The 25,710-nt window shown below is 37.0% G+C and overlaps 1 protein-coding gene and 1 non-coding gene across 11 annotated transcripts in view; one reads left to right on the forward strand and one right to left on the reverse strand.

Moving 5' to 3' along the window:
* Gbf1 (golgi brefeldin A resistant guanine nucleotide exchange factor 1) overlaps positions 1 to 25,710 on the reverse strand; it is a 125,228-nt gene that overhangs the window by 32,564 nt on the left and 66,954 nt on the right. For all 10 annotated transcript variants that reach the window (XM_040273642.2, XM_005333630.3, XM_078019605.1 and 7 more), the window contains one exon: positions 176 to 307. In XM_040273642.2, coding sequence (XP_040129576.1) covers positions 176 to 307 — 132 coding nt within the window. The remainder of the gene's footprint in view (positions 1 to 175; positions 308 to 25,710) is intronic.
* Positions 24,056 to 24,130, forward strand: Trnav-cac (transfer RNA valine (anticodon CAC)). Its single transcript has one exon. It is a non-coding gene; the product is annotated as a tRNA-Val (tRNA).

Raw genomic sequence — 25,710 nt, forward strand, 5'->3', positions numbered from 1 at the left:
ACAACCCCATTCAATTAGCACGATGAGTAACAATAACAATCATATTTCTCTTCTACAAGGAAAGGGATGGCTGAGAAATTTTCCAGTATCATCCGCTTATTGACTAAGGCCTCAGCAACCCAAGAGAGGCAAGAAATAAAGTGCTATAGTCATCTAACAAAGTATAAGCTCTTACCTATAAGTGCATAGGACAGGAACTTGTTGACAGAGGTAAGAGCCAGTCCAGTGATAGGGCCAGTGGTATCTTCTGAGCGAATCACTTCCAGAAATGGACGAAGGAATACATTGGGCTCAATTTCTGAGAGTTCTATGACGAAAAAACAAATAAAGATAGAAACCAAATGAACATCTAACAAAGGAAAAAAAAAAGCTAAACCCTAGGAAAAAAGCTAACTTCTAGAAAAAGGCCCTTCTTGCATGTGCTATGAGGCTAGAGTTCTTCCTTCCTGGTATCAATCTAGCTCCCCCTGAATTACCTTGAACCAAATCCCAGATACCATACCATTTTACCTGTAAATTTTTTTTTTTTAAAGAGAGAGTGAGAGAGGAGAGAGAGAGAGAGAGAGAGAGAGAGAGAGAGAGAGAGAGAGAGAGAGAGAGAGAGTTTTTAATATTTATTTTTTTTAGTTCTCAGCAGACACAACATCTTTGTTGGTATGTGGTGCTGAGGATCGAACCTGGGCCGCACACATGCCAGGCGAGCGCGCTACCGCTTGAGCCACATCCCCAGCCCTTTACCTGTAAATTTTATCTGTAAAATTTTTGGTTTGTAGGAAGCAGTGGCAAACATCTATAATCCTATCAACTCAGGAGGCTAAGGTAGGAGTATTGCAATTTGAGGCCAACCTCAGCAGCTTAGCAAAAACATGTTCCAAAATAAAAAATAAAAAGGACCATGGATGTATCTGAGTATAAGTGTCTCTGGTTTCAATCCCTAGTATGTAGCTCTAAAAGATTAATAATTTTTGAAAGCACAAATGTTTTAAAAAGTTAACAATAAAATTGTCAAAATGGTAAATTTTGTTATATATATATTATTATTATATATTATTGTAAATAAATATATAATAATATAATAATAATATTTATTTACAATAATTTTTAAAAAAATAACAACAGTTCTTTAATATAATTGACTATTACAACTCAATTTTCCATGTCCATTTCACCCCCTACCCTGCAGTGATATATAGGTAAACTTCTTCTGAGGTACAGAAAACATAGCCAAAGAAATCCCAGGGTGGGCTCCAGTCTTTATGTAAAGAGATTTTTCATATCTCTTTACTATTATGGTCAAGGTCACTTCACTTAAAGAGTGTGGTCAATCTAGAAGAGTGAGGGGAAACCTTGTTTATAGTCCCTTGTTGAAAAATAAGTTTAGGGCTGGGGCTGGGGCTGGGGCTGAGTGGTAGAGAGTGCTTGCCTCACACATATGAGGCCCTGGGTTTGATCCTCAGCACCATATAAAAAATAAATGAATAAGTAAAGATATTTTTATGTGTCCATCTGTAGCTTAAAAAATTAAAAAAGAAAGAAAGAAAGAAAAATAAGTTAAAATAAACAAAAGGCTGAGCAGTCCTTTAGTCATGGAACATTCTGCAATCTTGGAAGTTCCTTACCACTCTGTCTCCTTCCCGCCTAGAGGAAGCAGAGAGAGCTACCTTCCCTGAGATAAAGGGGCATCATAGTCTTTATTTTACAATAAGAAAAATAAGGCTCAGATAAGATTCATGATTGGCTTCAAATGACACAACTATTAAGCAGAGATGGGACTTGAACTCAGTTTATATGGCTCTAAAATTTATACAATCACTACATCATATACTCCTGAATTTAGAATATTTCATGCCAGGTCAAAGGAACCATATTACACTGAACTTGCTCTCTACTCTGTCCAGAGTTTAATTTATTTTTCTAAACTTCACTATGTTTTCATCTTTCAGAGCCACTTCCCTAAAAGGCTTCCTTCCTAAAAATGGCCAAAAAATTTTTAGGGAAGTGATCCAGGCAATCTTACCTTTACCACAAAAGGAAGTTGGGTTTCCTAAGCACCTTCATTTTCATGCAAATATAGATAGGTTCCCACTCAATTCCTACCACCACCCACCCCTCTCTGGGTAAACATTTCCTGGGACTGGCTGCTCTTCAGATTAATTAATTGGCAGATTGGGTAGCATTTTTCAAGCTTGTCTATACAGTGAGTGATCATATCAGCTGTATAAAACCTGCTTCTCATCTACTACTATATCCACCTAGAGATGTACAATTTTCAGGAGAAAAAAGTAGGAAAAAACCTCTGTGAATGGGATACACACAAGCTGTGGTGGTGGAGGTAGAGAGTTGAGATGTTAAGGAATATATTTGGGGAAATTTTTTTTTTATCTCTTATTGATTTTATTTTTTTAATACATGACAACAGTATGTATTAAATACATACTACATATTACACATACAGAGCACAATTTTTCATATCTCTGTATATAAAGTATGTTCATGCCAATTTATGCCTTTATACATGTACTTTGTTTTTTGGGTGTTTTTTTTTTGCATTACAATTCTTAATACACATATGTACCACAGTTTTTCATATCTCTGTTTGAATATAAAGTATGTTGACACTCAATTCAAGTCTTAATACATGTACTTTGTATAATGATGTCCATCACATTCCACCATCCTTGCTAATTCCTTGCCCTCTCCCTTTCCCACCCACCCCTCTTCCCTATCTAGACTTCATCTAATCCTTCCATGCTCTCCCTCCCTACTGGACTATGAGTCAACCTTGGGGAAACTTATTTTAAAAGCACATTTAAAAATTAAAGTCATTTAAGGGCTGGGGTTGTGAATCAGTGGTAGAGCGCTTGCCTAGCATGGGTGAGTCACTGGGTTCACATCTCAGCCCCACATATAAGCAAATAAATAAATAAATAAAGATCCATCAATAATAAAAATATTTTTTAAAAATTAAAGTCATTTAGTCTTGCTTTCGGAACACAAATGCATTATGTACTATTTGATATATCATTTAAAAAATGGTCATGTTTAGCATATTTGAGCTAAAAAGTCTAGAAGAAAAAATCTTAGAGGGAACAGACTTTCTGTTTTCATCTAGTTGTTATAACTATATACTTCCTGGCTTCCTTCAAGTGAAAGTCTAGGACAGGTTTTCAGCTAGGGTTATAACTTTTGCCTCTCTTTGTTGTTTGTTAATTAGGTAAGACCGACTCTCTTTATGAGTGATTCATAAAGTTCTATGAATTTTAGCGCATATTTAGATTTGTGTAACTACCACCATAAACAGGAATACATAATAGTTTCATTACCCCAGAAAACTCCCTCTGCCCTTCCCTTTGTAGTCATACCCTCCCTACCCACCAACCTCTGACAATTGCTGATCTGTTCTCTTTCACCATAGTTTTATCAAGGAGCTCATAAGGAAAGGTATCACAGAGCATGTAACCTTTTAAGACTGGATTCTTATACCCAGAAGTGGTATTTCTGGATCAAAGGTAAGTGTGTTTAGCTTTACAGCTAAAATATTTTTAAGAATTATTTTTAAGCCATACAAGTCTGCATTCCTTCCCGAACTGAAATTTTTAGCTTCCCTGTATCCTCTCCAATCCTTGGGATTTTTAGCTTTTTAATTTTTTTTTTTTTAGTTATAGATAGACACATTACCTTTATTTATTTATTTTAATTTTTATGTGGTGCTGAGGATGGAAACCAGTGCCTCACACATGCTAGGCAGGTATATACTATTGTATACTACACTGAGCTAAAACCTTAGCCCATATTTTTATACAAGCCAAGTTGTTAGATAGTAGTATCTCCACATGGTTTAAGTTGGTATTTCCCTAACGGCTAAGGATGTTGAACATCTTTTGATGTGTTTATCTGCCATCCAAATATCTTTTTGCGTGATGTGTCTGTTCAAGTCTTTTGCCCATTTTTAAACTAAATTGGTTTGTTTTCTTTCTTTCTTTCTGAGAGAGAAAGAGAGAATTTTTTTAATATTTATTTTTTAGTTTTCAGTGGACACAACATCTTTGTTTTATTTTTATGTGGTGCTGAGGATCGAACCCAGCGCCCCGCGCATGCCAGGCGAGCGAGCGTGTTACGGCTTGAGCCACATCCCCAGCCCTTGGTTTGTTTTCTTACTGTTAAGTTTAGAGATTTCTGTATTCAAATACTTTAATGGTGAGATAATTATTTACATATTTTTTTCCCAGTCTGAACCTTGTTTTTTCTTCTCTTAATAGTATCTTCCACAGAGCAGACATTTTTATTTTTTAAAAAGTCTAATTTATCAATGTTTATTTTATGTATTTTAGTGTAATGTCTAAATTCCCTCTAACTCCAGGTCAATAAAATAGTCTCTCATGTTTTCTTCTAAAAGTATTATAATTTTACATTTTCCATTTAGATCTGTGATCCATTTTCAGTCAAATTTTTCTGTAAATGTGAGGTTGAGGTTCATTTGTTTGCATGTGGATATCAATGGATCCAATACCATTTGCTAAAATCATTTTTTTTTTTTTAAACAGTACTGAGGGATTGAACCCAGGTACATGCGAGCAAGTGTTCTACCACTGAGCTATATCCCTAGCCCATTTTATTTTTCATTTTGAGAAAAGATCTCCCTAAGTTGCCAGGCTGGATTTGAACTTAAGATCTTCTTGCCTCAACCTCCCAAGCAGCTTGGATGCAGACATGCACCCTGTGCACCACCACACCTGCCTGCCATTTTAGATACCAAATTCTCCTTAGGACTATACTTTTTTAAGGAGTTAAGGAGTTACAGGGGATTCTTTCTTGAGTCTCTCCTTTTTCTAGGAACTACTCTTGTTACCACTCCTTTTTTATTTTGTGAATTGAGTATGCTATGAAATGGAACATCCATTATTTCTAAGTTTATTGAGCATTTATTTTATTTTAAAATTTTATTATAAAGTTGCCATCCATCACAAGGAGACATGTGGCTATAAAAAACATTAACCTTACACTCTAGGCTGGAATGCAACTTTACCAGAATAATGCAGCTTTTGTATTAAGTGTACAGTTGGGAAAGATGACAGACAGATAGGCAGATATTGTTAGGCAAACAGGTGTTGGTTGGGCCCAGTTTCTGTTTGTTTTGTGGAGTTGTCTCAATTTTTTCAGGATTGTTCAAATCCAAATTCAGCTGTTTTGAGAGTTTCTCTGGGCACCTTTCAGAATAAAGTAAGGTGTGACTTTTCAGAGTAAAGATGCTCCCATGAACTTTGTTTACATTCTACCTCACAGACGTGTATTTAGAGGCAGCAATGTAAGCAATTTTAGTATTTAGCCTCATCTATTAGATTTTTGATGCCTTTGTTTTCCTTATCAATAAAATGGGAAATGGGCTGGAGATGTGGCTCAGTGGAAGAGTGCTTGCCTCAAATGTATAAAATTCTAGGTTCGATACCCAGCCCCACAAAAACAAATAAATAAAATGGGAAATGTCCCTTATGGTCAAGTTCTTGATCCCACTGATTTGAGGGTAGCTGAAGCAGAATAAGACTCCTTAGTCTTGGTGTCACCAAGAATTTATTATATGCTATTGTAGTGACTACTTCTAAGGGAAAGAGAAAAGTTGCTTAGTAGTGTTTTATATTATAGCTACTGTTTGGGGAGCCTCTGATTCTTCTTCAGTAGCTTTGGCTATTGACTTTTAGGGCTTTATTATCTATAGACTTGCTAATGTCAATTCACATTTTTATTTTTTATTTCCTTTTTCCTTCATGGCTCCTAGAGAAGACCTGACAGGGTGGTAATTAATAAACTTATAACTGTCTTCTTGCTGCCATTGAACAACTATTTTATTTATTTTCTGCAGTGCTGACAACAAAATTTTTTACTAGGCTAAGAAGAATTTGGACTGAAAAAGCTGCTTCAAGTGTAATGGGTGCATAAAGCTGGGTTGAATTGCTATGTTGTAAAGTAGAGCAATGGAAGTTTTTAATTTCTCCTGGGCTTTCAAATTGCCTGCTTAAGTTTGGACTTGATAGTGTATAGTGCATGCAGAAAACAGCAAGGCAAACTGAAGGGCTACAGTAGCTCTGGTTTGCCTGTATGTTAACAACCTAATTGCTTTCCTTTCAATATGTGCCAATTTCCTCTAGAAGGAAGAGAACTACTGTTTAGAGTTGATATGCATCAAACTTGGGCTTTCAGTAAGGCAGATGGATCAGTCTGTCCTTGGGTCTCTGCGTATGTTTGAGGCCAGTCCCTGTGGGCCTCATTTAGCCCTGCTGGCCTTGTTAAAGGGAGCCTCAATCTCTCTCTTGGATTAGGAATGAACCTAGGCAAACCTAACAAGTTGTGTGGCAGTTCTACAATCAATAACTAACAGTGTTTAGTCACTGGTTAGGAAGAGGAAAGAAACAGAAGAAACTTTAATTATGATAGTTGAGTTCAAAGTTTGTATTTACTATTTTTGTCGTGCACTTAGTGAATCTATGCAATGCATGGTATAATATTTAAGAGTATAATGCATTGTTTAAGAGCAATGGCTTTGGGGTCAGCAAAACCTGGGTTCAAATTTTCTGCCATTTACTGTGTGACCTTAGGTAAGTCACTCGACCTCTTATAGCCTTGGTTTTCTTATTCATAACAAATGGAGACTGCAATGCTATTTCTCATAGTTATTGAAAAAATAAAGTAATCTGTGAATGATAATTATATTTTGAATTTTCGGTTTTTTTGAGACAGGGTCTCTCTATTTCCCCAGTTGGCCTTGAACTCTGGGGCTCAACAGATTCTCTTTTCCTCAGCCTCTTGAATAGCTAGGATTATATACTTTTGACACCATGCATGGCTTAATATCATGTTTTATAATTTATGTGGCTACTGCTGATATCTGAGGCAAATTAAGGTTTGTCCTGGGCAGTGGAATAGCAGCTCCTAGAAGCAAACTAACCTGGCTAGTTAGTGGGATTGCCCAAGATGGAAAACTCATTCCTGTTCCGGTCAGGATTCATGTATTATATTGGACAAAATCATGCAATAAACTGTACTGCTTTTAAACATCAACAACAGCATCATCATCATCATCTTCATCATCATAATCATTATGATTTTTGGTACCAGGGACTGAACCCAGGGGTGCTTAACCACTGAGCCATATCCCCAGCCCTTTTTTATTTTTTATTTTGAGACAGTCTCACTAAGTTGCTTAGGGCTTAGCTAAATTGGCTTTGAACTTGCAATGCTCCTTCCTCAGCTTCCCTAGTCACTAGGATTACAGGCTTGACTGACTGTGCCCAGCTCTTTTCTTTTTAAAGACAGGGTACAATCTGACCTCAGGCTGACCAGGGTGGCTCCATTCAATAAAGCTCCATTTCAATAATAGAAATTGAGTATTTCAAGAAAAGAAATTTACTGAAAGCCAGCTGTTATTGGTTCCACATGCTGTCAAGGATTTTATCCCTGAAGAAATGCATCCTTCTCTTATCCTTTCCCTAAGAAGAGATAAAGCTACTAGAGACAGAGAGGTAGCCAATGTCCTGAGAAGGGGTTCAAACCAGAGAGCATGTATAAATGCCAAAACCCCTTTTCTTTCTTGGTCATCTTGAATCATTCTGTGCCAGTAACCTAGGAAGGACGCGTCCTTATGTCATTTCTGACTAAGGTTGGTGCCTCATGAACATGACTTTCTACAAATAATTATGCATCAATGACAACTGAGGGGAAAGTATAAAATTTTGACTTCTAATCCCTGGGGTTTTCGGACTTTTAAGTTTAACCCCAAAGAATGTAAGTACAGGAACTGTTCATGTGTAAGATTTGTTTTTTTTGATTCATAAAAAACATACTGGGGGGGCTGGGGCTGTAGCTCAGCGGCAAAGCACTTACCTCAAATGTGTAAGGCACTGAGTTCGATCCTCAGCACCACATAAAAAAATAAACAAATAAAATAAAGGCATTCTATTACAAAAAAAAAAAAAAAACATACTGGGGGCTGGGATTATAGCTCAGTGGTGGAATACTGTCTAGCAGATGTAAGGCACTGGGTTCGATTTCAGCACCACATAAATAAATAAAGGTACTGTGTCCATCTATAACTAAAAAAATATATTTAAAAAAACTTTAAAATAACAACAAAAACATGTTGGAGTTGGGCATGGTGGCTGATATACCCCAGCTACTCAGGATACTGAGGAAGGAGGATTGTGAGTATGAGGTCAGCCTGGGAAACTTAGCAAGACCCTGTCTCAAAAATAAAAAATAAAAAGGGCTAGCAATGTAGCTCAGTATTAGGAGTGCCACTAGATTCAATCCCCAGTACTATATATACACACCAACAAACCAAGCAAGCAAAAAACAAACCCAGAACAACAAAACTTTGGACTTTGAGAGAATAGATCAGCCTGAAAAGTTAATACTTTCAAAAGAGTAGTTAAAGGATTCAATGTAGAAAAAATAATTTGCCTTAATGTAAATGGTTGGTTCCATTATTCTCTACTGCAGGCTCTAAGTGGACCCATTCATCCCCTTTCTACCTGGATGCAGCAGTGATTAAATCATTACCATAATTTCTCTCTTAAAGAGTTATATAATCCCCCCTCCCTCTTAAGTCTAGGAGTACCTGGTAGTGTTCATAAAACACTTGGGAAACTGCTGAATAAAGAAGAACATGGGCTGGAGTTGTGGCTCAGTGATGGAGTGCTTGCTTCACATGTATGGGGCACTGGGTTCATTCCTCCATACCACATAAAAATAAATAAAATAAAGCTATTGTGTCCATCTACAACTAAAAATATTGGGGGGGGGGGAAACAGCTGTCAGGAACTAAAACAAACAAGGTTTAGTCTCTTTTCCCATTCCTCCACAGGCTGCCTTTGTAACAGGCTATCTGAATTCATAGGCATTTACTCCTAAATTATACCTTGCATTTAGAATCATAAGTTTTAGGGCTCTAAAGGGTCTTGAGGAATGTAATTAAATTTCTATCTTGACCTTCCCCAGGAAATCTCAATAGATTAAAAAAAAAAAAAAACTATGGCCCATAGATGTTTGGTTGTTTTTGTTTGTTTTTGGTATCAGGGATGGAACTCAGGGGTGCTTATCCACTGAGCAACATCCCTAACTTTTTATTTTTGTTTATTATTTAAGAATAATTTTAGTTGTAGATTAACACAATGCCTTTATCTTATTTATTTTTATGTGGTGCTGTGGATCAATCCCAGTACCTTACATGTGCTAGGCAAGTGCTCTACCACTGAGTTACAACCTCATTCCCTCTTTTTATTTTGAGACAGGGTCTTGCTAAATTGCTTAGGGCCCCATCAAATGCTGAGGCTGCCCTTGAACTTGCAATCCTCCTGCTTCAGCCTCCTGAGCTGCTGGGATTACACACATGTGCCACCACATCCAGGTGAGGTATTTTTGCCCAAGGTTACACAGTGTCAGAACTAGGACTGGGAATACTGCATTTCTTTATTTCAATTTTCTTTTTGTAATAGGGCAGGGCTGCAAAGGCCTGTTTGGGTTTGAGCATTAATCCCAGTCTAGGAAGTATATAGCTCTGTGGGAGCTACCTTTGGCAATTTTCTCTGGAGTCAGTTCCTGAAACCAAGTTTAAATCCCCACCTGGCCATTCATAGGCCCAGAAAACTGAAGCTGATAAACAAAGATATGAGAAGTGTAGCTGACATTCCAAAGGCTTCTAGCTTTGCCAGTTTTAGTTTTACTCATCTGTTGGACTATTATTCTTTTTTTGTTTGTTTTTTTAAAAGATGATTTAAAGAAGTTTTGTTATTTTTTTATAGTAGCTCATTCAAATACCTTTAGGTTATTTGTTTATTTTTATGTGGTGCCGGGGATGAACCCAGTGCCTTATGCATGCTAGGCAGGCTCTCTACCACTAAGCCACAACCCTGGCCTTTATAATAGCTCTTTTTAAATCCTCTTGTTTCTTTTTCTTTCTCTTCCTCCTCTTCTACCCTCTTCCCCTTTTACTCCTTCTTTTCTTGTTTTTTCAATAGTATCCCATTCTTATTCCTTATCTATCTAATCTTTTGAATAAAACAGGTAGTTTACTTGATGTTTTATTCTTGCTGCAAAGGCTAGTTCCTCTAAGTCATTTTATTTCTTTAAATTCTGTTTCTCGGGGCTGGGGATGTGGCTCAAGCGGGAGCGCGCTCGCCTGGCATGCGTGCGGCCCGGGTTCGATCCTCAGCACCACATACCAACAAAGATGTTGTGTCTGCCAAGAACTAAAAAATAAATATTAAAAAAATTTAAAAAAAAAAAAAAAAAAAAAAAAAAAAAAAAAAATTCTGTTTCTCCAGTTCAAAAAAAAATTTTTTTTTAAATGTTAGTGATCCTTTAGTATGGGGGCAATATACATCTGAGTATTTATTCCTGAGTGTATGGATGGGGCTTCTGGACTGATGGCAATGTGCCCTTTCATTTGGATTATTATTCTTATGTTTCCCTTTTGACCAAAAAGAACACAGTTCCTTTCTACTAAATTTACAGTATCTCAGAATTCCATTTGCAGATCATTCTTTTTTTCCATATAAAACTATTTATTCATAAATATTTTCCAAAATGAAAGTAGGTTTACTAAAAAAAAGTTCCTCAATGGGGAGGGGAGGAGAAGGCAGCCCTTGCACCGGGCCCCCAGGGTGGGGCTGAGAGGAAGAGAAAAACCTCCTGATCCTCTCCCTGCTTCCTGGGACAGGGGGTACAGATCATTCTTAATCTCTGATTTTTGCAATAAATATATCCATGGGTATTGCATTATCAGAGAAGTAGAATATGAAGACCTAATACTTTATTCTAAAATAGAAAGTGCCAGTATAGAAAGACACGCCAAAACCCAAAAAGCTTTTGTGTTTAAATAATTGTCCTTTTCCTTTGGATACAGAAATGTCAAGAAGGGTAAATGAACTGGACTTCTGTCTTTAACATGCTCTTATTTATTATATGTGATCTATCTTGTGAATGATGATATTCTGTCTCCAGGTACATTAGGCCAATATTTGAAGGATGAAGAACTAGGATGGGGCAGTCTGATGACCCTGTAGAAAGCAAGAAAGGAGAAGTAGACTCTAAGGGCAAAAGGGTCGAGACAGACATTTCTGAAGCCAAATGGTGTTGAAATAATATACCACAGGCCTTTTTCCTTGTCAGCGTAATCCAATTGAGAATGCCCAACTGCCCCTGATAAGAGTCACTCAGGAGTGAAGAGCTTTGCTACCAGGGAAAGCAGCTTATGTGTGCATTTTGGCTCAGGAATGTGCCAGCCCAATGCTAGCCAAATGAGAAAAGGCTGCTGCAGGCTGGAGAACTCAGTCTCCTGGGAGGATGGTAGCTGCTCCCTGTAGGTTAAGAGAGTATTTGTTCTCTTTTGTCCAAGGGCAGTGCTAGAGGCCATATGTTGAGGCCTCTGACATAGATAATTAGAAAGGGTGGCAGTTCTGATGTGAAAAGAGAAAACAGTGTCAGAACTCATCCCCCTTTTGGTCAGGTCACTCATGATTTGAGAAGACAGGAAAATTGGGGGTCATTGGTAGATTCTCAGATTAACACTGAGTCAATTTAGAACTTCTCCTTTAATGTCATAATATAGAGAGAGTGTTGAGATACCCACCTACTGGTATTCAGCAAAGTATGATCAGAACACCACCAAGGTACTTCCAAAGGGCTTCAGTTTGCTTTGGGTTGAAGGGGTATTTGAGCTATTCCAGAAATAGTTTAGTAATTCATGTTGTAATCTGGCCAGAAATTGGACCTGGATTTGACTTAGGAGTAACCCAAGTGTTGTTTCTCCAATGGGGGTTGAATTTCCCATTCTTGTACCTGTCTCCTTCTCCACCCCCCAAAATCCTAGAACATTAACCAGTCACCTTCAGAGCACCCCTCTATCTAAACTTCACTCTTTGTTTACTGGACTGTTGTGCCTTGAGTTGACAGCCTTCAGGGTGGGAATTCTGGCTACTTGGCTAGGGTGTCAAATGTCCCCTTGGTTATGAAATTAGACTTTTTACTATGAGCGGCATTATGACACTTTTTTTCTAAAGGACTCAGCTATTTCTTCTCACTCTTTTAACAAAGATCCAGACCATTGAATCCAGTCCCAGGCAGGCCAAGCTGTGAGGTAGAACACTAGAAACCTTTATTTCTGTTCTAGACTTGAAGGAAGCAGTAACACTGAACGACTAGGAGTACAGCTTTTGGAGTCAGATAGGTATGAATTTGATTCCCATTTCTACCACTAGCTAGTTATATGACTTTAAATGGTTCTTACATCTACTTATTCTTTCTGGGTCTCTTTTTATCTCCCAAATGGAGACTATTATAAATAGAAAAGATACCTAAGGTAAGCATATGGCATGGTAATAAATGGTAGCTACCATAGTTATTATCTTTATTTTTTCTAAAATAAAGAGGAATATTTCAAAAAAGAGGGTCCATAGAGAATTCTTTGGAGGCTCGGGATACAGTCCTCATACAAAATATAATTCAGTCAAGGGATGAAGGGATTAGTAATCTCACAGGACTACTGATCCAGAATAGGAAACAGGAAAACCTGTTTTCTTTGTCTGATACTATGTATATCTTGGGATACACAGAAATTAAAAGGACTATTCTGAATTGCACCATAAGTAAGAACCACCAGTTATCTTGGTGGTATTTATCTTAACCTATGTTCCTTTTAAGGTTTAGGAGTCAAAGGTTGAAGGTCTACATTTTAATTTTTTTTTCATATTTATCATAAGTAGTAAACTGTTATGCCAGTGTAGTGGCACACACCTGTAATGCCAGTGACTCGGGAGGCCAAAAGAGGTGGATTGCAAGTTCAAGGCAAGTTTCAGCAATTTACCAAGACTCTGTCTCAAAGTAAAACATATAAAGGGTTAGAGATATAGGGACTTAGCTCTAGAACTAAAAAACTAGAATAACATTTTAGTTGTACTTATTGCACACTTTATTTCATGCATTGTTTAAATGAAATAAATAACATATATAAATTGATTAACAGTGCCTGATACATAGTATGTGGTTTTATTTATTGTGGTATTAGGGATTGAACCCAGGGGCACACTACCATTGAGTTACATTCCCAGCATTTCTAATTTTTTATTTTGAGACAGAGACTCACTAAGTTGTTCAGATTAGCCTCAAACTTGCAATCCTCTTGCCCCAGCCTCCCTAATTACTGGAATTACAGGTATGTACCACCATGTCTGACTAGTAAATGTTTTAATAAATGTTAGCTGCTGTTATTATTTTAAATATAGTTTATTTTAATACTCTAACACCTATTTTACAGGTGATAAAATAGCGGATTAGAGAAGATAAGTAATAAAAGTGACACAGCTACTAAATTGCAGAACTTCTAGTCCAAGTACCAACATTAACTGGCTTGGTGTCATTGTACAAAAAATTTAATTTTCCTAAATCCCAGCTACCTCACTTGTATATTATTTTTAGGGCCAATTTTAGCTATAAAATCCTAGGATTTGGAGTATTTTGGGGGATGGTCAATAAAAAATTATACATTATTTTTCTATAGTACTATTGCTTAAAATGCAATCTGTAATCTAGTGCAGTCCAGCTACTAATTGGTAAACAATGAGATATATACAGAAATTGAGAGAAAACAATTTGACAGTAACATCATGTATAGATAAAAAAATTGGAATTTATTCAGGCATGGTGGTGCATGACTGTTATCCCAAGTACTTGAGAGACTAAGAAAGGAGAATCACAAACTCTAGGCCAGCCTGGGTAACTTAGAAAGATTCTGTCTCAAAATAAAAAGGGTTGAGGATGTAGTTCAGTGGTAAAGGGCTTGCCTAGCATACACAAAGCCCTGGGTTCAATCTCTAATACCACAAAAAAGGAAAAAAAAAAGTTTATATATTTTTTATTTCATTTTTTCTAGTAAATCATTTTGCTGAGTTTTATAAGACTATGAATCTGCAATAAATAATCAAAGAAAAATAAAACTGGGGCTGGGATTGTGGCTCAGAGGTAGAGTGCTCACCTAGCATGTGCGAGAGCTTAGGTTCCTGATCCTCAGCACCACATAAAAATAAAGGTATTGTGTCCAACTACAACTAAAAAATAAATATTTTAAAAAATAAATAAATAAAATAAAACTGGCCTTTCACCATGGATAGTTTGAGAAGCATTATTTTAGAGATCCATCTTAACATTTCATTAGGGGTATGAATTGAAATTCCAGTTTGTTTTCTAATTGCATGTTTACAAAGAAGTACCCCCTGAATCAGAAATATCTTTACTGGTTCCCCGCTAGAAGCATAGCCTGCAGCTATAGGAGTCACTCCTTTTAGAGCTTTTCTGATGATGCTGGCAATCAAAGGTTGAACCTAGACATTAAACTGTCATTTCTGCCTAGATGATACTCTCTTGGGAAAGCTAACTGTAAAGACCATGATTACCTTTTTTGGGGAGAAGTCAGCAAGTGAGGAGGATACTGAAGATTCCTGGTGGGCTTATTAAAAAAATCTAACACTTAGCTGGGTGCCATGGCAGATACCTTCAATCCCAGCAACTCAGTAGTTTGAAGCAGGAGGATCACAAATTTGAGGCCAGCCTCAACAATTTAGCCAGACCCTGTCTCTCTCTCTCTCATAAAAAATAAAAAGGATTCAGGATGTAGCACAGTGGTAAAGTACCCCTGGGTTCAATCCCCAGTTCAAAAACAAAAACCCTCTAGTTTTCCATCAGTAAGTTTCTATAAAGCTTTGACTGACAGGATAAAAGTGCTAGAACAAATGTCTATTACACCTGAGGCCCTGGTGCTAAGAATTGAACCCAGGGTCTTCACGTGTGCTAGGCAAGTATTCTGCCAGTGCAATCCATCCTTTCCTGAAATTAATGTATCTGAACATCCACAGATTTCACCTACCTAATTTGATAGATGAGAGGCTTTGGTATCATATATCTGGCTACTGATTGATCTCTCATCCTTAATTCATTGACCGAATTGTATACTGTGTGAGTGCTATGTCCAGAGCATCCAGAGAATTCTCCATGGGACTTTGTTCAAGCCTATAAGGTATCACTCCTGCCTCTGCCAAGCCTTTCAATACCATGTTAAGCTCTTTCAGTTAAGAGATTAGCAAATCAAATCTAGCAATATGTAAAAAGAATAATATACCAAGACTAAGCGAGGATTATCCTATGGCTGCAAGGATTCAATATCTGAAAATCAATCAATCTAACACATGAAAATTCTTTTGCACGGGGCTGGGGGGTAATGGGGATTGAACCCAGGGGTACTTAATGACTGAACTACATCTCCAGTCCTTTTTAAAATTTTGACACAAGGTCTTGCTAAAGTGCTGAAGATCTCACTAAGTTGCTAAGGCTGGCCTTGACCTTGTGATCCTACTGCCTCAGCCTCTGTGAGTCACTGTGATTACAGCAATGTGCCACCATGCCCAACTTAACACATTAACATCCCAAAGAAGAAAAACTGCATGATCATATCAATTGATGAAGAAAAGATATTTGGCAAAATATAACATTCATGATGATAAAAATCTACAAAAAACTGATGGCTAGCATCATGCTTTAGAGTAAAACAATGAATGTATCCACCTTAAAATTGGGAACAAGATATCCACTTCATAGAACTGAAAGTCCTGACCAGTATAATGAGACAAGAAAACAGAAAGCATGTAAATTAGAAAAGATAATATGAATATATTTGATAACTTGACAGATTAATATCATGCATACTGATTCTATTAATAAAAAATTGGAAGTTTAGCTGGGTGCAGTGGCACATTCCTATAATCCCAATTACTCAGGACCTGCCCAGGAATTTATATCTCCCCAAACAATCTACGAACAAACCTCTTAAGATCTCAATGATCTCATTTCTGTGTACTAGCAATGAATGTATGGAAACTGAAATTAAAATACAATACCATGTTAGAACACTCCACATAAAATCAAATACTTAAGGCATAAAATTTAACATAATAGATGCAGAACATGTATGCTGAAAACTTCAATATACTGATAAAAGAAATCAAGGAGATCTAAATAAATACCATGTTCATGGATCAGCAGACACAACATAGCAAAGATGCCATTTCTCCACAAACTGATCTAAGAATTAATGCAATTCCTTTCAAACTCCCAATAAGATTATTTGTAAATATAGACAAGATTATCAATTAAAATTGAAATAAAGGGTTGGGAATGTGGCTTAATGGTAGACGGCTTGCCTACCACGTGTGAGGTACTAGGTTTTATCATCAATACCACACACACACACACACACACACACACACACACACACACAATTAAGATGAAAAGACAAGCTTCACAGTGGGAGAAAATATCTTTATATAATTGTTTCACCAGTAAAGGACTTGAATGCAGAATAGATATAGAGGTCTCTAAACTCAAAAGTATGAAAACAATTCAATTAGAAAAGAGGCAAAAGATGGACATGATGGTACATACTTATAAGCCAGCTAATCAGATGGCTGAGGCAGGAGCATCTTAACTTCAAGGCCAGCCTCAGTAACAAGCAACATGTCTCAAAATAATTTTTTAAAAATATTTATTTCTTTTAGTTGTACACAGTACCTTTGCTTTATTTATTTATTTTTATGTGGTGCTGAGGATCGAATCTTGCACATGCTAGGCAAGCGCTCTACCACTGAGCCACAACTCTAGCCCCTCAAAATAAAATTTTTTAAAGGGCCAGAGATGACATTGCTCAGTGGTAGAGCACTTGCCTAGCATGCACAAAGCCCTGGGTTCAATCTCTGGTACTGCCAAAAAAAAAAAAAAAAAGGTAAAAATCTTGAACAAACTGATATCCCCCACAAAAGATACGTGGATGAGAGATGAACACATGGAAAGCTGTTCAACATCATTAGCTATTAGGAAAATGCAAATTTAATCCATGTGGAGATACCACTATTTACCTACTTGAATGGCTTATATAAAAATACTGAAAATCCCAAGGACTAGAGAGAATGTAGAGAAACTAGAATTCTCATTTCTGGTGAGAATACAAAGTAGTAATAGCTAATTGACAGAATTTTAGCCTTTCAATCTCAGTCTAGTTCCTATCATGGAATGGGATCTTCATTATGTAACCCAATAGCATGCCCTGTTTCCCAAGACTGAAGTCTGAAGATATCCACAGTAGATTTAAGGTAACAGCTACCTATGAACATGAAACTGAATTCAGAAATGCCCATTCCCCTTAAGGGTTTGTGGAGAGGCTTGCCTGGCCTGGAGAGCATATTTCTCCTCTTCTCAGACTCTTCTAATCAATATCAGAAAGTATTTGGAACTGGAACCTGTTCTTTCAAAAACTTCAGTTGAAACAGCCCTTTAAAAGATTCTATTAATTTCAACTTCATTGCTTTAGTTTGTTAAGTCATTTGGTGTTGGGAGCTCATATCAGTTTCCTGTTTTAACCTTTGGCACATGAGAATTAGTTCCCCAAGACCTAGGAAAGATGTCTTTTTTTTTTTTTTTTTTTTAAGAGAAAGAATTTACCATGGTATAATTTGTCTCCCATATTTGACATTCAAGATTCCAAATCCTACCTGGCTAAAGGCCCTTGGCAATACACTATTAACTTTGCTAAAGAAGTTCTGACTCCATTGTATATAGCTTTATAGAGAAAAAATAGATATAGGAAGGAAGGGTGGGGAAGGGTTTTTCATCTGGCACATAGCCTAACTAACTACCCCTCACTCAAGAAGTATTTAGGGGCTGGGGATGTGGCTCAAGTGGTAGCGCGCTCGCCTGACATGCGTGCGTCCTGGGTTCGATCCTCAGCACCACATACAAAGATGTTGTGTCCCCTGATAACTAAAAAAGAAATAAATATTAAAAAAATTCTCTCTCTCTCTCTCTCTTTAAAAAAAAATTAAGAAGTATTTGGGCCACCAAAGATCCCTCCTACATGAAGATATTCATTTTCCTGCTTCAAATAAAACAGGCCACAGCATATAAATTATTATGTAGCTATGTCCTATAAAACTCTATAATCCAGCATCCATTTGACTAACCCCAAATTCTGCTGGCTCTGGCACCAGATAGAAAGGATGGAGTAGAGTTTCAAACACCTGTTTCAGTTTTTTAAGTATACAATTCAGGCCACTGTGCTCTGGCAGCAGGGATCCTGATGATGTGGCTGCTTGTCTTTTGCTAAATCCTCAACTTAAAGAGCCTAGATCCTCAGGGAAGGAAACGATAGAGCTGGGGTGGGGGTGTATAGCCAAAATGAAGAACTGTTCTTTTAAACTGAATACACATGTATCCTATGACACAGCAATTTTACCCTTAGGTATTTATCCAAGAGAAACAATAGCAATAATAGCCAAAAAAACCTGGAAGCAATCCAAATGTCTTTCAAAAAGAGAATAAATATATTTTATTTTAGTATATGAATACAACAAAATACTACTCAGAATAAACAAAACAGAAAAAAATACTGATATATATGTCAACATGAATGAATTATAAAAATGTGCTAAGCTGAAAGAGCTAGATACAAAAGAGTATATCCTATATGATTCCATTTATATGAAATCCCAAAACTAATCTATGGTGATAGAACTCAGAAAGCGGTTTTATATATGTGTGTATGATGTAAATCAAAGGAGGAATGAGGGAATTTTTCTGGGGTGATGAAAATGTTCTGTTTCTTTTCTTTTTAAATAGTGGTTATATGGTTTATACAATTACCCAAACCTATCAACTGAACACCTAAGTTCTAGATATTTTATTGTATGTTAATTATACTTAAAAAAAAAAAAAGAAGAGGGCTGGGGGTATAGTTCAGTAGGAGAGCACTTGTGTAGCATTTGTGAAGACCTGGGTTTGATCCCCAACACACACCCACATACACACAAACACATATAGAGGTTGGGGTGAGCCTCCCCTACTTGTCATTACAAGACAGAACAGAAAAAAATAAATTTGCTTATCAACCCACCATCCTGAGACAGAGGCTCAACAGCTATCTGAGTTGCCATTTCAGTGCCCTTTGGACAAACTTTGGGGAAAGAAGAGATTTTCAGGTAGTAACTTACTTACGATACCCTCAATGGGGCCCAGTTGCTTCTCAAAGAAATGATATTGAAACCTATTCAACAGTTTTTTTACTTCCCCATTGCTAAAGTATGATCTGGTTTCCAATTTAGAAGAATGTTCTCATAAAACAATAGAAAGGCCCAGAAGACAAAAATTAAATCATAACCATAACAATAGATAAGTCAGAGCATTGTTCCAGAGCATTGTTCCAGAGCTGCCACTACTCTGTCATGAGGTCTTGCATAAGACATGACTTTCTCTGGGCCACAGTTCTTTCCCTATATAATGAATTTTTATTTTAGCTTTAACATTGTAAGATTTTAAACTCATAAGTTCAAGTAGCCGCCAAGTTCAGAGGGGGAAAGGCATGCCTTGTTTCCCCTAAGCACCTTTACAGAGATTTACCTTTTTTTTAGCTTAATGAGTCCTCCAGAGGAATTCTGCATATCACCTAAAATAATTTCCTTCCTCTATCACACTTAAAAGCAACAAATTTAAAGATGTGAAAAGTTGCTAAGATGGCAAATCCAATATGGCATGGAATGAAAGAGTAGATATCACCTTGCACACATTATCTCATTTAATCCTCACAAGAAACTTTATTTAAATCAAGTTTTTACCCCCAATTTTTATTTTTAGTGATACTGTGGCTTGAACTTGGGGGGTGCTCTACCTCTGAGCTTCCTCCCTAGCTCTTTTTATTTATTTATTTATTTAAAAAAATTTAGACAGAGGATCTAAATTACTCAGGCTGGTTTGAAATTTGTGATCTTCCTGACTCAGTTTCCTAAGTGACCGTGATTACAGGTGTATGCCACTATGCCCAGCTTTACCTTCATTTTACAGATGGGAAAAAAGGAGGTTCAGAGACTGCCCAAGACCACTCAATGCTACAGGCTGGATCCAAACCCAGGTCTATCACACACCAAAGTCTATGCTTCTTTTTGCAACTACATTGAAGGAAATAATTCGAGATCCTAAATCCCAAAGGGGCCCTGTGAAATCCTAGAATTTTCTCCTTACATTTAATTCATTTTATATTCTTAGGCAGCCTCTGGCATTACACAGAAGAAAGGGTTAAACCTACAGTTAGGAAGAGGAAATTCCCTGGAAAATTGAAACACATGCTGTGGCTCTGACTAAATTTCACACTCTTTTGGTTAAGCAATATCCATAGTGTGTGAGAAAAGACTCCTTCCCTCTCTAGCCTCCCACCCCCATCCTTTATGCATTTCATCACCTGCTGCCTTCCTTCAGACCAAGCTGAAGGAGAAGAAGGGAGGAAGACTATATATACATCTTTGCTTAGTGCATATTTAAACTGGAGGTTAGCAAACCCAAAATAGGAAGAAGTACTATGTGAAAAAGAAAAGGAGTAATACTACCTCATTTCTAATTGAATCAGCATAGGGAGGAACTCAACAAGGGGATGGATTTCTGCTGGGGAGGAGAGGGGGAGGCGTCCTTCCTGAAGAGTAGGCAGAATTCAGAACAAGCCCCATTTACACCTGTCTCCTTGTCTGGTATTTTATGCTCAAGTGAACTCTGTATTTCTGTCCATGAGAGTTATGTCTCCCCCATAACAGAAAATGGGAAGATGGAAACATTACATTTTTTTTAAAAATTTCTCCTTAATACCCTTTTCAACAGGATTCCTGCTCATGACAATGAATACAACTATTTGGTACTGGAAGTCAACTGGATAGAAGATGCTTGCTGGAAACTAGTCTATGTTATAAAGCCTAGAATAGCTACCCTAGACTAAAAGAAAAAAGGCGGCAAGGAAAAATTAACAAATAACTACCATACAATGCCACCTCTCTTTGAATAAAGAAGTGGAGCTTATATCTCCTCCCCTTGAATCTGGTCTGTGACTCTTTTGACAGATAGAGAATTAGAGGAAATGACAATTTGGGACTTCCATTTCCAGGAATTAAAAAGGCCTTGAGGAGCTGAGGCTGGGGCTCAGTGGTAGAGCGCCTGCCTAGCATGTGTGAGGCCTAGCTAGGTTCGATCTTCAGCACCCCATATAAATAAATAAATAAATATAAAGGTCCATCAACAACTAAAAGAAAAAAAAAGGCCTTGAAGCCTCTGTCCTTCCTTTTTAGAGATGTGAATTTCCATGTGCAAAATCTAAGGTATATAACAGGAGAAAGAAAGCATAAGGAAAAGCCCTAGAGGGCTGAGACATCACATCAAAAGAAGTCACATGTTATTAAATATTCAAACTATAACCACAAGAGAGACCCTAAATTAGACCATTAGAAGAATTGCCCAGTTGACTGCTACTAATCCACAGAATTGTAAGATATAATATATAATGGTGGCTGTTTTAAGCTACAAAGTTTTGGAGTGGTGTTACACAGCAATAGATAACTGAAACAGCTAGCTTTTATTGAAAACTAAGGGGCTGGGGATGTGGCTCAAGCGGTAGCGCGCTCGCCTAGCATGCGTGCGGCCCGGGTTCGATCCTCAGCAGCACCACATACCAACAAAGATGTTGTGTCCGCTGAGAACTAAGAAAAAATAAATAAATGTTAAAATTCTCTCTCTCTCTCTCTGTCCCCCTCTCTCTCTCACTCTCTCTTTAAAAAAAAAAAAAAAAAAAAAAAACTAAGCCAAAGATAGTAGTTCTTTTCTCTAGGATATATAAAACAAACGATATTGTAAAAATATGGGTAAATCTACCCCGATTTTGTTTTATTTATTTATTTTTTTTGATACCTGTGATTGAACACAGAAGTGCTTAACCATTAAGCAATATTCCTAGCCCTTTCGTATTTTGAGACAACATCTCCCCTAAGTTGCTTAGGGCCTCCATAAGTTGCTGAAGCCGGCCTTGAACTTGCTATCCTCCTGCCTTAATCTCTGGAGTCACTTGAATTACAGGCATGTGCCACCATACCTGGCTACCTCAGTTTTAAAGGAATTTGACTGCGCGCAGTGGTCCATGCCTGTGGTTCCAGCTACTAAAAAGGCTGAGGCAGGAACCCAGAAGTTTGAGGCCAGGATGGGCAACATAGTAAAACCTCATCTCAAAGAAAAAAAAAAAAAGAAAAAGAAAAAGAAAGGAATTCATAATGGAGGAAATTCCATTTCCATTAGCCTAAAAAAAAATATATCTAAGAGTAGATTTAATAAGAAATGGGTATCAATAGCCAGCACAGTGGTACATGCTTATAATTCCAATGATGCTAGAGGCTGAGGCAGGAGGCTCTCAAGTTTAAGCCTCAGCAATTTAGTAAGGCCCTATGCAACTTTGCAAGACCCTGTTTCAAAATTAAAAATAAGGGCTGGGGGTGTAGCTCAGTGGTAAAATGCTTGCCTAACACATGTGAGGCACTGGGTTTGATCTTCAGCATCAAATAAAAATAAAAAAATAAGATAAAGGTATGTGTCCATCTACAACTATAATTAATTAATTAACTTTAAAAATAAAAAATAAAAGTAGCCAGGTGTGGTGGCTCACCCCTAGAAGGTTGAGACAGGAGGATCCTGAGTTCAAAGCCAGACTCAGCAAGAGCGAAGAACTAAGCAACTCAGTGAGACCCTGTCTCTAAATAGAATACACAAAATAGGGCTGGGGGATGGGGATGTGGCTCAAGCGATAGCGTGCTTGCCTGGCATGCGCAGGGTGCTGGGTTTGATCCTCAGCACCACATAAAAATAAAATAAAGATGTTGTGTCCACCGAAAACTAAAAAATAAATTAAAAAAAAATAGGGCTGGGAATGTGGCTCAGTGGTTGAGTGCCCTTGAGTTCAATCCCCAATAGCAAAAAAATAAAAGTAACCCAAATGAAAGCACCCCAGGCTAAATCCCCAGTACAAAAAAATAAAAATTAAAATAAGAGTGAGAGTGAGAGAGAGAAAAGAAATAGATATATGGGCTGGAATTGTGGCTTAGTGGCAGAGTGCTTGCCTCACATGTGTGAAGCACTGGGTTCAATCCTCAGCACCACATAAAATAAATAAATAAATACATAAAATTATTATGTCCAAAAAAAAAAGAAGAAGAAAGAAAGAAACGGATATAAATAGGGGAAATAAGAATTGACAAACTTTACCAAGATCATTAAAGAAGTCTTGATTAAATAAAGAAGCCATGACATATTCCTGGGCTGGGAGGCCAAATATATTATAAAGATGTCAGTTACGTTATAAAAATGTTAACTGTCCTCAGATTAATGTATTTTTTTTTTAAAGTCAAAATCCCCTTCAGGCTGGGTGTGGTATTGAATGCCTATATCCCAAGGGCTGGGGAGGCTGAGGCAGGAGGACTGTGAGTTCAAAGCCAGCCTTAGCAACTTGGTGAGGTCGTAAAGCAACTCAGACCCTGTCTCTAAATTTAAAATATGAAAAAGGACTGAGGATGTGGCTCACTGGTTAAGCACCACTGGGTTCAATTCCTGGTACCAAAAATAAATAAATACACACTCTATTTGATAAAAGGAAGGTGCTAATTCACTCATTAAATATTCATAGTACCAACTTTATGCCAGTCACTAGGCTAGATAATATAAACATGGTAAATGATGCAACAAAATCCCTTCCCTCATAGAGTATGACATGCAGTGGAAGAGAAAGACATTAGCAAGGGAAAACATAATTAATTCACTAATTACAATCATAACAAATGTTATGAAGGAGAAATGCAAAACGCTAAGATTGTTCAAGAGTTTAGTACAAAAAAACCTAAGTAAATAAGTAAAATAAAATGATCTTGGGGTGAAGAGAAAATAGTGACTAAGACTTATCAATAGATTAATACCAGAAGAAAGGGAATATAGAGATGAAAAGACTGAATATCAATACTGAATACCACATCCCCAGTCCTTTTTTTTTTTTTTTTTTTTTTAAGAGGGAAATACCAATGAGAAGTAAACTTGGAATGTAGGCATCAGGTAGAGGATAAGGCACAAACAGAAAATAGAGGGATCAGTTGAGAGAACAGGAGGAAAAACATAATAGAGGGGATGTGGATATAGCTCAGTTGGTAGAGTGCTTTGCCTCACATGCACAAGGCCCTGGGTTCAATACCCAGTATCACAAAAAAAAGAGTCACTTTTGGGGCTGGGATTGTGGCTCAGCAGTGGAGTGCTCACCTAGCACCAGTGGGACCTGGGTTCGATCCTCAGCACCACATAAAAAAATAAAGGCACTGTGTCCATCTACACCTAAAAAATAAATAATTAAAAAAATAATAGACGAAGGGGGAATTATTGAAGAACTAAAATAAATAATTTAATTTATTTAAATTGTCATTTCCCCAATCAAATTATATAATATTTTTTCCAGGTAAAAAAGACCCTCACTAAGAATCTAGCACAATGACTAAAAAGAGACCCCAATGTTTTAGAACGGTAGAGAAAAGAGATTGTAAAAACTTCTAATTCAAATGAAAAGACCTAAGATTCAATATGGCATCAGACTACTCAAGATCAATATTGGAAATGATAAGACAAAGAAGTGAAACCATTAAACTTTGAAAGAAAATGATTCCAAACTAGAATTCTATTATCTTGTCAAACCCTCAATCAAGCATCAGAATAAACCTGCGCAGAAGTGCAGGCCTTAATCCCAATGGCTTGGGAGGCTGAGGCAGGAGGATCAAGAGTACAAAGTCAGCCTCGGTAAAAGTGAAGTGCTAAGCAACTCAGTGAGACCCCTATCTCTAAATAAAATACAAAAATGGGTTGGGGATGTGGCTCAGTGGTTGAGTACCCTGAGTTCAATACCCGATATAAAAAAAAGTAGAATAAAAGTTCAGATATGCAAGATCTAAAAATATTTATACCCCAAATGTCATCCTAGGAGGATTTTTTTTTTTAAAGTAAAACAAGAGTGAATCAAGAAATGGGCATAGAAACCAAGAAAAAAGAGATACAGAGAAAAGCAAAGGAAGTTCTAGAAAGGCAGTTGTGTGTGAAGACGAGACAGGAACCAAAGCAGAACTGAAGAGGAGGACTGGAGGCTCTAAGGAGGAAGAGATAAAAATGGAATAGAAGAATTGTGTATTTGACCATGTGGAAAAATAATATTCTGAGAGTTTTAGAAACCACTGTAGAGTTTGAGATGAAATAGTGAGTAACATAGAAAACTAAGCACATTTTTACAAAGAGGGGAAAACTTGTAGTAAATAATACTTAAGATCTTAATAAGTAAAAACTCAGTACTAGTTTACCCAAATGAGGAGATAAGTATTTTGGGAGGATGGGTGGAAGGAGAAAAAAGGAGGTATGGGGTACTATAAAAGTCTTTTATCAACATCTAGGAGTAGAAAATCAGTAAATAAATTTTAAAATATAGTTTTAAAAATATAATTTCTGCATAATATTTAGAATTAGAAAGTTAACAACTTAATAAACAGCTAAAAGAGTTGGGAGGGCTGGGAGTAAAGCTCAGTGGTAGAATGTCCATGATGTCTTCCTGTATTTAATTAACAGCATTGCAAAGAAACAAAAGATAAAAAAATTTTGAAGGAGACCTTAAAGTTGGGAGCAGGTGTGAATATATGCTTCACAGTATTATTTGACTTTTTAAAACTATGTATTTATATTACCTAAATAGAAATTATAAAAATAAATCTATTCAAGTAATTATGTGCAAAAATATTTATTTTACTTTGCTAT

The sequence above is a fragment of the Ictidomys tridecemlineatus genome, chromosome 1 (genome assembly GCF_052094955.1).
Source record: "Ictidomys tridecemlineatus isolate mIctTri1 chromosome 1, mIctTri1.hap1, whole genome shotgun sequence".
Lineage (NCBI taxonomy): Eukaryota > Metazoa > Chordata > Mammalia > Rodentia > Sciuridae > Ictidomys > Ictidomys tridecemlineatus.